At 41.7% G+C, this 15522-nt stretch overlaps 1 protein-coding gene across 1 annotated transcript in view; it reads left to right on the top strand.

The window, feature by feature from the left end:
• LOC126177120 (cytoplasmic dynein 2 light intermediate chain 1) overlaps nt 1-15522 on the top strand; it is a 100469-nt gene that overhangs the window by 20153 nt on the left and 64794 nt on the right. The window contains exon 5 of the mRNA XM_049924390.1: nt 6095-6163. Within this exon, the coding sequence (XP_049780347.1) occupies nt 6095-6163 (69 nt within the window). The remainder of the gene's footprint in view (nt 1-6094; nt 6164-15522) is intronic.

Here is a 15522-nt window from a genome sequence, read left to right as displayed (position 1 = left end):
AAGCTGAGTAGCACCATGGTGTAGTGGTTATGATACTAAACTGTTGCATGGAGGGTTGCGAGTTGAAAACTCACCTGGACTGTACAAAATTTGGTTTGAGTACATTCTAGAAGTATCCGCAAATGTCAAGAATAATTGTACTGGAATGTTCTGTAGCTGTATATATACTGTATGTGTTCTGGCCAGAGGCAGTTCGCTCCATGCTCTTGTATGTGCAAGTGCTGAATAAACATTCGTTAAGTGAAGTTAATGTTCGTCATTCATCTAATTACACCTTCTTCTACGTGCCATTATTCTGGTGGAGACGCTGGGTATTGGAACTTGTGATAGCACACATTATCAACGACACAGTGGCTCCCATCAGGCCACGCCAGACCCGCCGTTTACGTGATGAGAAACCAGAGTTCAAGCCATATTCAGCAGATCGCAATCTATTGGAGACAGAAGAAGAAGAGGACATTATGATGACAGCAACTGTGTGCCACCACATGAGACATCCTTCTGGGTTCTGTGGTGATGATGGCCAAGTTCCAAACAAGTGGCTGAAGGTATATGAGCTTACAGCCAAATTTAACAAATGGGATGACACCATGTGTTTGGCTAACGTATTTTTCTACTTGGAGGGCACTGCCAAGTAATGGTATGAGAACAATGAGGAGAAGTTCACAAGCTGGGAAGTATTCCAGGTGGAACTAGGCAAGTATTTCAGTGACACACAACGACAGATGTGCAAGGCTGAAGACAAATTAAAGTGCAGCGCACAGCGTCCAGGAGAAACTACAGAATCCTACATTTAAGATGTCTTGGAGCTGTGTAAAATAGTGGATCCTAGAATGAAGGAGCAAGATAAGGTTGCACATCTCATGAAGATTGTTGCTGAGGACATGTATCAAGCCCTACTCCTGAAGGAGGTTTTGACAGCAGACGACTTCATAAAATGGAGCCAGTATATCGAGACAATCCATCAAAAAAGTATTACATGCAAGAAGTTAGAACAGCTTCCAAAAGTCGTATCACTGTCTGTGATGGAGGAAGCAACTAATTTCACAAGTGTTCTTCGTCAGATAGAGAGGAAGTTCAGAAGGCACTTGGATTGCACTGTGAGCAAAAAACCGAGATGCTTCATGAGTTCATAAGGGAGGAAGTAGAACAGACATTTAATCCAATCTCTTGTCCTTCATTTCCCTTTAAAACAGTGAAAAAGTCAAGACCCAGGTGGAGTTACATTCCTAAAATGTCGTATGAGGAACCTATTTGGGCATCTAGAGGATCCAGGATAACCAACCAGTATGTTTCCACTGTGTATGACCAGGACATGTGGTGCACTATTGCCAAGAAAGGCGGGAGATATTTGATGATGCCCATGCCATAAGACAGCAGACCGATCTTAGCCGACGCCAACTCTGGAATGACGAAAATGAATAAGAAACTGAGGGTGGAGCAGAGGTCGCCATCACCACAAGCTAGCCGCTGGAGAGGGCACTCCCCAACACGCCAATTGCCGTTTAGAAGCTTGAGCCGATCACCTAGCTGAAGCAACCTGGAAAACTAAAGAGAGTGACCTTCCTTGGAGGAGAGGCCGCCAAAGTGAGAATACCTCCACTACAAAAATGGTAAGAAAATATGTCTATGTCCTTATGGATGGCCGACCAGCCCAAGCTCTTGTGGACTCTGGAGCATCATATTCAATCATTTCAGAGAAGTACCATTGCCAGTTGCAGAAAACCGTATTCGTCGATAACAAAACCTCTCTGCTGAAGGTGGCTAATGGGAAATATGTAAAACCTACAGCAGGATGTACCATTCATGTGGGTATAAGTGGCCACACACAGCCCTTAGAATTCGTTGTCTTACAAGAGTGTAGTCATGCCGTCATTCTCGGATGGGACTTTTGAAAGCTTCTCAGGCAATGACAGATTGCGGTCGCTCACAGATTCTGCTAGACGAGATGAGATACTGTGGACAGGAAGATGTGCATCCCAGTGTGTGGAGACTATGTGTGCTGGATGAAGTGATCATTCCTGCAGTCAGTGATAGAAGGGTAACTGTCACATGTCATGCCATGCATCAACCCATGGATCTTGTAGTGGAATGTAAGGGGAAGCATACCTACCACTGCTCACACAAGATCTTCTAGCTTGACTATCACCAGATCTCACTAAGGAACAACTGAAGAAGCTACTTGCCATTCTTCAAGAGTTTTCTGAATGCTTCAATCTACAGGTGAAGAGCAAAGTAGACAAATCGATGGTGAAGCACCGCATTAGCACTGGAGACCATCAACCAATAAGCCAGAGAGCATACCATGTGTCAGCAACAGAATGTCGAACAATTCACGACAAGGTAGAGAAAATTATGAAGAATGATATCATTCAGCCTTCGCGGAGCCCATGGTCATCACCAGTGGTTCTCAGGATGGTAGTTGGCACTTTTGGGTTGATTACAGGAAGCTTAATAAGATAACTAAAAAGAATGTTTACCGTATTCCATGAATTGACGATACACTAGATTGTCTGAAGTGCGCTAAATTTTTCTCATCCATGGACATGTACGTGGGATACTGGCAAATTGAAGTAGATGAGGCTGATCATGAGAAAACTGCATTTATCATTCCTGAGGGCCTGTATGAGTTTAAGGGGAGGTTTACTATCTTCATGATGAGATAGAGAAAATGATGAAGAATGACATCATTCAGCTTTCGCAGAGCCCATGGTCATCACCAGTGGTCCTTGTTGGGAAAAAGAATGGCAGCTGGCGCTTTTGAGTTGATTACAGGAATGTTAATAACCTAACTAAAAGGGACGTTTATCCTCTTCCACGAATTGACGATACACCAGGTTGTCTCAAGGGGGATAAATTTTTCTCAACCATGGACATGTACTCAGGATACTGGCAAATTGAAGTAGATGAGGCTGGTCATGAGAAAACTGCATTCATCACTCCTATGGGCCTGTATAAGTTTAAGGTAATGCCGTTTGGTTTGTGTAATGCACCAGCAACTTTTGAACAGATGATGGATAATCTTCTACGTCACCTGAAGTGGATGATGTGTCTTTGTTATTTAGAAGATATCATAGTTTTCTCAGAGACATTTGAGGAACATATAAAAAGACTGAGGGCCGTTCTTAAGTGGGTCCAACAAGGGGGCTGAAACTTAATTCAAGAAAGTGTCTCTTTGCAGCAAAAGTAATCAAAATACTTGGACACCTTGTGACAACGAAGGTGTGCAGCCAGACCCAGAAAAGGTGAGATCTGTAACGGAATTTCCTATTCCTAAAAGTATTAGATATGTGAGAAGCCTCCTTGGATTATGTTCTTATTACCGTCATTTTATCAAAGACTTTTGTATAAAAGCCAGGCCACTACAAGAGTTGTTAAAAGCTGATGCTAAAATTATCTGGGTTGGTGCTCAACAAGAGTCTTTCAATGTGCTGCGAAAAGCTCTGACGACTGACCCTGTACTTGGTCTGTATGATAAGAGAGCACCTACAGAACTACGCACAGATGCCAGTGGGTATGGGATCGGTGCTGTTGTGATGCAAATTTTGGATGGAAAAGAGAAGGTTATAGCCTATGCTTCTAGGACACTCCCAAAAGCCGAGAGAAACTACTCAACTGCAGAAAGAGAATGTCTTGCTGTGGTCTGGGCCATGTGCAAATTTTGACAGTATCTCAATGGAATGCCATTTGCAGTTGTTACAGGCCATCATTCACTTTGTTGGTTGACAGGTCTTAAGGATCCAACAGGATAACTCGCCAGGTGGGCACTACGTCTTCAAGAGTATGACATTATCATAGTGTACAAAAGTGGAAGAAAACACCAAGATGCCAACTGACTTCCAAGAAACCTTGTGCAATACCATCAAGACTTTGATCAAGATAGTGACTGTCTCCCTGCACTCCAGGATCTCTGCTGAGCAGAAGAAGGACACCAAGATATCTCAAACTATGCTTGCTTTAAATTGGTCAGACGATGTGAAAGGACAATTTAAGGTAGTTAATGGATTACTTCACAAGAAAAACTTTGTCCGTTTGGAAAGAGGTGGCTACCAGTGATTCCTAAACACATGCACTTAGATGTTCTACAGAAATTCCATGACACACCTGAGACCAGACATTTAGGATTTATTAAGACATATGATAGAATCTTCAAGAGATTTTTCTGGCCAGGTTTATTTAGGAGTGTCCGTCACTACATTTCGCACTGTCGAGAGTGCCAGAGGAGAAAGGCAGTTCCTCAGAAACCACCTGGCCAACTCATACCAATTCCACCAGCTGAAACGCCTTTCCAGCATGTTGGGATTGACGTCCTCAGATGATTTCCAACATCTGCTAGTGGCAATAGATGGATTATTGTTTGCAGTGATTATCTGACACGCTATACCATTACTAAAGCCGTGAAAACACCCGAAGCATTCAAGGTAGCCAAATTTGTCAGGCCGTTAATTACAGATTGAGGGAAAGTTTTTCAATCGAATTTTGTGATAGAGATAAACTGTTCAAAAATGGTTCAAATGGCTCTGAGCACTATGGGACTTAACATCTGTGGTCATCAGTCCCATAGAACTTAGAACTACTTAAACCTAACTAACCTAAGACATCACACGCATCCATGCCCGAGGCAGGATTTGAACCTGCGACCGTAGCAGTCGCGCGGTTCTGGGCTGAGTGCCTAGAACCGCTAGACAACCGCGGCCGGCAGATAAACTGTCATTGTAACATTACTCATCACATGACAACTGCCTATCATCCGCAAACTAACGGGCTTACTGAACGCCTTAATAAGACCTTGGCCAACATGCTATCAATGTTGAGCAGAGCAACTGGGATGAGGTGCTACCTTTCATGACATTTGCTTACAACACCGTCAAACAAGACACCACTGGATTTACACCATTTTACCTGGTGCATGTGTGTGAGGCGACTACGGCAATGGACACTGTGTTTCTGTTACCATCCTGATGACATGAATGACGACTACATCGGCCAGGTGTTAACCAATGCTAAGGGAGCTCAGTAGTTAGCTCGACTCCGCACACTGCAGGCTCAAGAAAATGATCGCCGAAGGTATGAGGTGAGCCACCGCCCTGTTGTGTACCAGCGTGTTGACCTCGTCTGGATCTTCACTCTTGTCCGGAAGGTTGGTCTTTGTGAGAAGCTCCTCAGGTGCTACTTTGGACCTTACAAAGCTGTAAAACAGTTGTTTGATGTTATTTATGAAGTTGAAAATTTCGACACTGACACAAGATGATGAAAGATCAGAGATATGGCCCATGTCCTTCGAATGAAGTCCTATAAGAATCCTGAAGCCCAGGGTAATTTCGAAGCTCCAGCAACAGTCAAAAAGTGGAAAGGTGGCAAAGAACGTAGCAGCAAAGGAAGTTTTTATAAGATCACCGCCAGGGTAAACATCAGACATAGGTATTCGGAGTATGCAGAATCGATGACTCATTCCCGGACTAGGAGGACATAACACCAAGATCCTGTTATCTTAAGGAGGGAGCAATGTCACAGTAGAAGCTGAGTAGCACAGTCACCGTGGTGTAGTGGTTATGATACTAAACTGTTGCATGGAGAGTCGTGAGTTCAAAACTCACCCGACCTGTAAAATTTTAATTTCTATATTTGGTTCGAGTACATTCTAGAAGTATCCACAAATGTCAAGTATAATTTTACTGGAATGTTCTGTAACTGTATATATACCGTATGTGTTCTGGCCGGAGGCAGTTCGCTCTGCGCTCTTGTATGTGCAAGTGCTAACTAAACCTTCATTAAGTGAAGTTAATGTACGTCATTTGTCTAATTACATCTTCATCTACATGACAACATGATCACAAATTACAGAGTGATTTGAGATTATGTGTATACCTGCCATCATCTTTACTACATTTGCTTGCAGATTTTCCAGAAACCACACACACTCTTTGTTAATCTCCTACCAGGATTATTTTATGTATCAAATTATGTCATTTAATATCCAGAAGACACAAAGAGGATTAAAACTCTATAAATAAATCCACATAAAAATAATTTTTCCAGTATTTTGTATTTTGTATTACTACTAAAAGTAACTAATATTTGCTCAAATTTGCAGGACAAAGAATACCTTGACCCATTTCCAGTGCAGCTTGTGATTCTTGGTGGGAAATATGACCTGTTCCAGGTATGTTGCTCTTGTAAAGAGAACCGTATGAAATTAACTAAGTTCAGGGAAACTGAACATTTTCTACTAACAAAATTTACTTTATGGATGTCTTATTGTTGTTTTGTCCAGTTCTTAGGATGAGGGGCCTTCATGACATTCACACTACTATAAACTCACTCTAAGAATATTCTTTGTGTGATAGCTGATGTGAGTACCTGTGCTGAAAGAGATTAAATATCCTCAACTGGCATTGACAGCTGTTTTCAATGTCATGTACATCAAACCATTCTCAGGACTGAAGACCACAACAACAGCAACAATATACATAGAGGGAGAAGTTAGATGCGAAGCTAAATATTGTTGGAATTTTATGTCTTACTGAGTTTGAAACTGTCTTAATTTATTGAGATTTTTAATGAAGGTACTCTTTCCTACAATTATAGAAATTAAGAAATAAATGTATTAATCTAATTTAATCCTAACTGATAATACTAGGAGTATAGGAAACCGTGGGCTGAATAGCAGAAGCATTGAGTCATTGACAGGCACATGCGAGAGAGAAAGAAAATGTGGTAGCTTTTGGAATAAATCTTTTGACAAGATAGAGTACAAAACACACACACACATACACACACACACACACACACACACACACACACACACACACACACCTGTGCGTCTCCATTGTACCCACTGGACACACAGTCTACATCTACATCCACACTCCTCAGTGCACCTTACAGCGTGTGGCGAAGGGTACCCTACACCAATGTTAATCATTTCCTTTCTTGTTCCACTCACAAAATAGAACAAGGCAACTATTACTGTTATATTCCTGCATATGAGCTCTAATTTCTCATATCTTATCTTCGTGGTCCTTACACACAATGTATGTTGGAGGCAACATAATTGTTCTGCAGTCAGGTTTGAATGCTGTTTTTCTAAATTTTCTCAACAGTGTTCCTTGGAAAGAACTTTGCCTTCCTTCCAGGGATTCCTATTTGAATTCCCAAAGCGTCTCCACAACACTTGCTTGTTTTTCGAAACTACCAGTAACAGATCTGGCAGCCTCCTTTGAATTGCTTCAGTGTCTTCCTTTAATCCAACCTGGTAAGGATCCCATACACTCGAATGGTACTCAAGAATAGGTAATAGTAGCATCCTGGTAAGCGGACTCCTTACACTTGAACCACATTTTCCTAGAATTCTCATAATAAACTGAAGTTGACCATTCACCTTTCCTACCACAATCCTCAAATGCTCATAACGCTTGCAATGTTATGCTCAGATATTTAAACAACATGACTGTCTCAAGCAGGACACTACTAAAGATGTGACCAAACATTAAGAGTTGGTTTTTCTACTCATCTGCATTAACTTACATTTTTCTACATTTACAACCAGCTGTCATTCAATACAGCAACTACGAATTTTGTCTAAGTCATCTTGCATACTCCTATAGTCACTAAACTTACAGTACACCTTACTGTACACCATAGCATAATCAGTAGAAAACTGCAGATTGCCACCCATCCTGTCTGCCAAATCATTTATGTATACAGAGATAATAGTGGTCCTATCACAATTAGAGAGACCTTTGGAGAAAAGAGAACCACTTGTATGAATAGCAAGAGCTGAGATGGAAAGCAGTCCTAAGCAAAGAAGGGGAGGCAGAAAGGTGGAAGGAGTATGTAGAGGGTCTATACAAGGGCGATGTACTGGAGTGTAATATTACGGAAATGGAAGAGGACTTAGATGAAGATGAAACGGGAGATATGATACTGCATGACGAGTTTGGCAGAGCACTGAAAGACCTGAGTTGAAACAAGACCCTGGGAGTAGACAACAATCCATTAGAACTACTGACAGCCTTGGGAGAGCCTGCACTGACAAAACTCTTCCATCTGGTGAGCAAGATGTATGATACAGGTGAAATAGCCTCAGACTTCAAGAAGAATATAATAATTCTAAGCCCAAAGAAAGCAGGTGTTGAAAGGTGTGAAAATTACCGAAGTATCACTTTAATAAGTCATGGCTGCAAAATACTAACACAAACTCTTTATAGATGAATGGAAAAACTGGTAGAAGCCGACCTTGGGGAAGATCAGTTTGGATTCCGTAGAAATGGTGGAACACGTGAGGCAATAGTGACCCTATGACTTATCTTAGAAGATTAAGGAAACACAAGCCTACATTTCTGGCATTTATAGACTTAGAGAAAACTTTTGACAATGTTGATGGAAATATTCTCTTTCAGATTCTGAAGGTGGCAGGGGTCAAATACAGGAAGCGAAAGGCTACTTACAATTTGTGCATGAAAGGGAAGCAGTGGTTGGAATGGGAGGAAGACAGGGTTGTAGCCTATCTTTGATGCTATTCAGTCTGTATATTGAGCAAGTAGAAAAGGAAACAAAAGAAAAATTTGGAGTAGAAATTAAAATCCATGCGGAAGAAATAAAAACTTTGAAGTTTGCTGATGACATTGTAATTCTGTCAGAGAGAGCAAAGGACCTGGAAGAGCAGTTGAATGGAATGGACAGTGTCTTGAAAGGAGGATATAAGACAAACATCAACTAAAGCAAAATGAGGGTAATGGAATGTAGTCGAACTAAGTCAGGTGATGCTGAGGGAATTAGATTAGGAATGAGACACTTGAAATAGTAGATGAGTTTTGCTATTTTGGGAGCAAAATAACTGATAATGGTCGAAGTAGAGAGGATATAAAATGGAGGCTGGTGATGGCAAGAAAGAAAAGTGTTTCTGAAGAAGAGAAATTTGTTAACATCGAGTATAGATTTAAGTGTCGGGAAGTCTTTTCTGCGAGTATTTGTATGGAGTGTAGCCATGCATGGAAGTGAAACATGGATAATAAATAGTCCACACAAGAGAGAATAGAAGCTTTTGAAATATGGTACTGCAGAGGAATGCTGAAGATGAGGTGGGTAGATCATATAACTAATGAGGAGGTACTGAATAAATTGGGGAGAAGACGAATTTGTGGCACAACTTGACTAGAAGAAGGGATCGGTTGGTTGGACATGTTCTGAGGCATCAAGAGATCACCAATTTAGTATTAGAGGGCAGCGTGAAGGGCAAAACTCGTAGTGGGAGAAAAGTAATGAATACGCTAAGCAGATTCAGAAGGATGTAGGTTGCAGTAGGTACTTGGAGATGAAGAAGCTTTCACAGGATAGGGTAGCATGGAGAGCTGCATCAAACCAGTCTCTGGACTGAAGACTACAACAACAAGAACAACAACAACAACATCACAATTTGGGGGCACTCCTGTCTTTGGTGAACACTCGCTGTTGAGGACAACTTTCTGAGTTCTATAACTTAAGGTGTCTTTCAGCCACTAGCATATGTGTGAACCTATTCCATATGCCCATACCTTCTTTAACAACCTGGAATGGGGCACCATGTCAAATGCTTTCTAGAAATCTCGAAATATGGAATTTGCCTGTTGCCCTTCATCCATAGCGCCATCATTGTGTGTCCAACCAGCACGATGTAGGTGCAATAGTAATTGAACTTTTCAGATCCAAAGAACTAACCCAGAGAAAACTCCAATAACCAGCAGGATAACACATGTTTGCAAAGTGTAGTACATAGACAGTAATTATGGCAAGACAAGAGGAGAGCGGTTTTAAATGCCTGCAGTTGATACGTCAGCTGCTCACTATGATACTGGTGGTAGTGTCTGTGGTGGCCCCTGATGATGCCTCACCTTCAGATGATGCACCAACTCTGGTGCCCTGCGGCATAGTAGCTGCTACCAGTACCCTGGGATAATGCAGAAGTTGGAGTGATGCAGGTATGTTACCACTGTCCTTCCCATATGCCAGAGGTGATGGCCAGCTGATGCACTTGAGTTGGCCATGCAAACAGAGAAGGAAATGCCCCCTGCAGGGTGGTGACCTCACAGATTGGTTTGAGCCACGAAAGGTCCATTGGTATTGGTGGTGTTGCCAGTGCCACATGGCAGCAGCCTCACATGTAACCATGGGTTTGACCACTGGGTGTGGGAGGGGTGAAAAAAAGATCCCTGTTGGCTGGCACAACCGAGTACTGGCAGTAACAGCCTGATCAGGAGCTGCCCTTGTGTCGATGTGGTGCTGGTAAGGCAGTCGAAATTGCTGGGTGCTCTACTGCTGGTTTGGGCTGCATTTCCATATCCCATTCCTCTGTGCAGCTGCTCAAGACATGCTACCAGTGGCTTTGGCTGTGAGGTGCCTGGAAGAAACCTGAAACATGTTGGATCTAAAGGCGTCATTTCGGAACTGGATAGCGTAGGCATCGGACAGCAGGATGGAGGATTCGGCAACAAAAGGAGGCTGCCGGTGGGATGGTGTAGGGCTTACTGGCTATCACTGGTGAAGCTCTGCTGGTGGGTGCTCATACGAGCAAGGATGCAGTTTGTTCTGGTGACAAGCCATCTGCTGGTCACAGGCCTGGGACCAAATTCAGGATCCCTTCTAGAATATTGATGATGGTTGCACTTTCAGCAGGTGAGGAGATGGGATTAGCAGATGGAGCAGGGAGTGGTGCTGGTGGCCATGAAAAAGTGCTGCTGAACTCGTCTCCCCAGCATTCTATAAGAGCTTAAGAGTGATGAAGGAGCCTCTTCTGTTGGAGTATTGACTACATGCAAGGTCTGTTCAAATAATTCCGGAATATTTGCAATTTCATGCTGATACTCTGTTGCATTGGAACGAAATGCAGTTGGGATCCCTGCACAAGTCTGTGCTTAATGTGTAGCTTCCAGGAGTCTCATTGTTGTTTGTCTGTTAGTTATTGTTCAGTGCTGTATTGAGTAGAATGTTGTGTCACACAGTATGCTAACTTCAAGATGGCCGAGTAAGAGGAGCAACATTTCTGCATTAAATTTTGTGTTAAATTCAGAAAAACCTTTACAGAGACACACCAGATGATATAGGAAGCCCACAGTGATGAATACTTAAGTCATACTTGATGTTGTGAGTGGTTGACATGGTCTAAAAATGGGCAGACAGAAGTTGAAGATGATCCTCATTCAGGATGCCCTTCGACATCTAACACCATTATTCATGTCGAACATCAATGAAATTGTGTGTGCCAGTCGAAGACTGACTGTCCGAGAGATTGCAGAATAATGTAACATTTCAATTGGATCATGTCCTGAAATACTGACGCGGCATTTTGGAATGCAAATATTGACACGGCATTTTGGAATGCATAGTGTTTGTCCAATGGCTCATGCGTCAAGACCAGAAGAAGCTTTGCCTCACAGTCTGTGAAGAGCTTTTGGATCATGCAAATGAGAACAAGATGTTCCTTAATAGGATCATAACTGGCGATGAGACATGGGCCTGCGGTTATGATGTCGAGACCAAAGTTCGGTCTTCACTATCGGTCAGGAAAGATTCTCCAAGACCAAAAAGAGCTTGTCAGGTCAGGTCATATGTCAAAGCCATGGTGATAGTTTTCTTTGACTTTGAAGGATTAGTTCATCATGAATTCGTGCCACAGGGACAGATGTTAATTGACAGTGCTATCAGGATGTGTTGTGACGCCTGTGAGAAAATAGTGAAAAGAAACAGCCTGAAATGAAATGTGGCAAGACAAATCATGGCTCTTCCATCACAATAATGCACCTGCACCATCTTCTGTACTTCCAGGCCTGGCCCCTACGGATTTTTTTTTTTTTATTTCCAGAGTTGTAAACCATATTGAAGGGACAAAGGTTTGCAAAAATAGATGAGATAAAATAAAAGTTGCAACAGGCACTTCACACAATCCAGCTAGAGACATACCAAGACTTCTTCTGGAAGTGGAAGCAGCATTGAGAGCAGTGTTTAAATGTGTAGGAGAGTATGTCGAAGGAGACTATGGAAAATAAGTAAAAGGTAAGTATAGAAAAATTTTGTGGACAAAGTTCCATAATTTTTCAGCAGAACTTGTATTTCTTTATTTGTTGCTTGAGTGTATGGACCAGATGCTCCTCTTCTCCATTGGATTGGGACTGGGAGGAGGGGAACATGAGGAGCTGAGTACCGTTTTGTTTGCAAAAGATCTCAAAAGCGTATGGCACAAACTGGGAGCATCAGCTGTGATAATAGTCCATGGAAAGTGCTCATTGGTGAAAGTTGTGGAGAGAGCATGCTCCATTACATCAACTGTTGTGGAGTATAATTTCACAATATATGGGTAGTTTGAGTAGGTTGATGATGATAAGCCCCACAGCGTTCAGAAAGCATCTGACAAAACCCAGATGTAGAGTCCGTGCAAGATAAGGTGGCTGATGAGCAGCGACCAGTTTTCATCCAAAGCACTGGACAAGTTCATTTGTTTATCCAGAAGAGGAGGCTGACTGTCTCTGCTACCTTGTGGCTGGTCAGCGATGATGGAATTGAGGCGCATGCCCTTCTGCGGTCTTTCTCAAAGACTACAGAAACTATTCGGAAAAAAAATTTTTTTTTGCTTTCCTTATAACTTTATATATCAGGTCCATTATGATGTGCACATAATTTCATTAATGATTATAGCTACTGCGATATTTGTGTGGAAGTAACACACTGCGCAAGATTCAGAAAAGGGGTCACTATGGTTTTGCGTTTGGTGCACTTTACATAATATTTTGATGTTTTCTTTAGAGTTGGGTGGAGATCTTTATTCGTCACCAATGTTGACTAAATTGATCTGACATAGCACACTCATCTGCAATCACATAGTGTCACCAATAATACCAGAGTGAAATATCCACAACATTCATCATATCTCATAAGCGGTTTGAGATATCGAAATGAGATTTTGGCAAATGACAGCATGGAAAGAGGAGAGTATGTTGCAACATGGTTATCATGCAAAACTACATTATCTACTGTATTGTTACACTAACTACAGATTCCTTTTTCTTTTTTCTTTTTTTTTTTTTTTAAAGAATCTAATTTTTAAGGGCCATCAAAAGTTGGTGAAATGAGAAATACTAAAGAACAGCATAAATGGAGATATTACACATTTATTTTGCACTAAGGATATGCTTTTTCGTCAGATACTGACTATATTTTTCCTCAGTTCCTCACTTAATAAACTACTGTTTCAGAATTCTCTCCCAATTGTATCTGCACAACATGTTATTGAGGTGAGAGTGTGTAAACTCCACTGTGTTTTGGCAAATGAAGCAGATTTTAACATGACAATAAGAGAAATGTGTATGTTTTACTAAAAATTCATCACTCATGATACTTCTCTGAAAGTTACAGACAGTGAACGAGCCATGCAAAAATAAATCACTTCATTTTCGCTGGACTTATTTTAGGATATTACCAAAGTGGAGGTGACAGATCTTTGAATGGTCACCATGCAAGTGTGGGTGTGGAGGGGTCGCACCTAATATTTACAAAAAAAATGTGAGAGTAGGCTTTAGTGTAGAACATTTCCCCTCCAGCACTCGACATATCCCCTACAGTGCCTGCCTGCAGCCTCCACCACTACCGCTTTTCCCTTGTGTTTCCTGCCATCTGCACATCTACCTGCCATGGTATTCTGCAGGGACTCTACCCACTCCTATGGTTGGGTGACTGTAGACCAGGAAGAAAATACTTCTTGTGGAGCAGCTTGTTGTTCGGTGCACTTCTCACAGGAAAGCATTAGCCGCTTCATGCCATAGACGTGACAGTGGGCTAGTAGTTTAGTAAGTGATGTCCCCCAGTGACCTTGATGAAGCAACTTCGGGGCTTCCAGGCAGAATGATGCTAGTACAACCACCCTTGGTGCATTGCATTCGATTCTGAGCAAAATAATGCTGTTGGCCGAAATGAAGTAATGATGTAATGAAAAATAGTCTGATTTTGTTGAAGGACATTCTGGCCACCTGTGCATGACATGGTGATGGACATGCTGCAAAACAGCATTAGTGTCAATGGCGTTGGGAATGCAGGAATTGATGATGAGGAAGTGTCTATTGTGAGGTAATCTTCCTCATTCAAATGAAAGATGACAATTCTGTATTGTGAAATGACGGGGCTTTGTCCCATAGGTAGATGAGAATATGCATCAGCATTTGTGTGTTGTGTTGTAATGTGAAAATGAATTTCATAGCTACATTGACTCAAAAAAAAAGTGCCCAATATTGAAGATGTCTTATCTGGTAACTGAAAAGAGGGTCCAAACTAGTCTGTTACTAAATGGAACACATGGAGTTTCTTAACTGCATATATTATAGCTAGAGCTTCATTTTCATTCTGTGAGTAATTAATTTGGACTGGATTCAGTGTTTTATGTGCAAGATCTATTGGCTGCTCAGAACCATTGGCATCACAATGTGATGAAACTGCACCGATACTGTTTTGTGAGGTTTCAGTGGCCAGGAGCAATGGCTTACCTGGTTGGAAAATAGCCAAGCTTAAGCTTGAAATTTGTTTCTAAGAATGCGAAATGCCTCTTCACATTCATCTAACTAAATGAAAGGAACCCCTTTGCAACATAGTGTGTTTCAAGGATTCAAAATTTGAGATGCTTGTGAAATAAATTTGCTGTAGTACTTGATCTTTCCCATAATGGACTGTAAGTATTTGATGCTGACTGTTCGTAGAAGTTTCTTGATAACAGCAGCATATTGACTAATCAACTTAACGCCGTGTTTTGGTGTTACATGGCCAAGATATTCAATAGATGGTTGAAAAAAGTTGACTTTTATAAGTTACTTTTGAGACCAGTATCTTGCAGGACTTGAAAAAGAATCCAGAGATTGTGTGTCTCTCCCTTATAGTTCCTGTGATAGTGATGTTGCCAAAGTAGTTTATGGAAGAAGGGACCTGCTCTGTTAGTTACTCCAAGAATCATTGAAAGATCGCAGGGACTTTGGCTACACCAAGAGGTAAGTGCTTGTATCTGAATAGTCCAAAAGGTGTGTCAAGTACAATGATTTGTTGGGACTGTTCGTCCATCAGAAGCTGGAAGGTACACATCTGCCAGATCTATTTTAGAGAGAAGTATCAGCCACGCCCGAGTTTTGCCAGTAATTCATTCATCCGCAGAATAGTGTACATACCTATAATTGTCTGTGCATTAACAGTATCATAATCCACACAGAGGTGCAACTTATTGGATAGTTATTATGAGAGGTGATGCACATTGACTGTTTGCGATCAGTTCAATCACTGCCAAAGTTGTGAGCCTGTCCAGTTCCTGTCTTGCTCACATGGAGCCTTGTTTATGGGCCTAACACAGAAAAGATGAGGACTGGCCAGTGACTTTAGGGTAGTATGTGCTTCAAAATTATTCATTTTTCCAAGCCTGAAGGAAAATATTTCAAGGAAGTCACAACAGACCTGTTCTAATTTTTGGAAAGGGACTTCTTCTGTAATGAGATTAACTGCATACTGAATGACAAAGCC

This window comes from Schistocerca cancellata, chromosome 3, assembly GCF_023864275.1.
Source record: "Schistocerca cancellata isolate TAMUIC-IGC-003103 chromosome 3, iqSchCanc2.1, whole genome shotgun sequence".
NCBI classification, from domain to species: Eukaryota; Metazoa; Arthropoda; class Insecta; order Orthoptera; family Acrididae; genus Schistocerca; species Schistocerca cancellata.
Note: the sequence above shows the minus strand (reverse complement) of the source record. Positions and strands in the feature narration are given on the sequence as shown.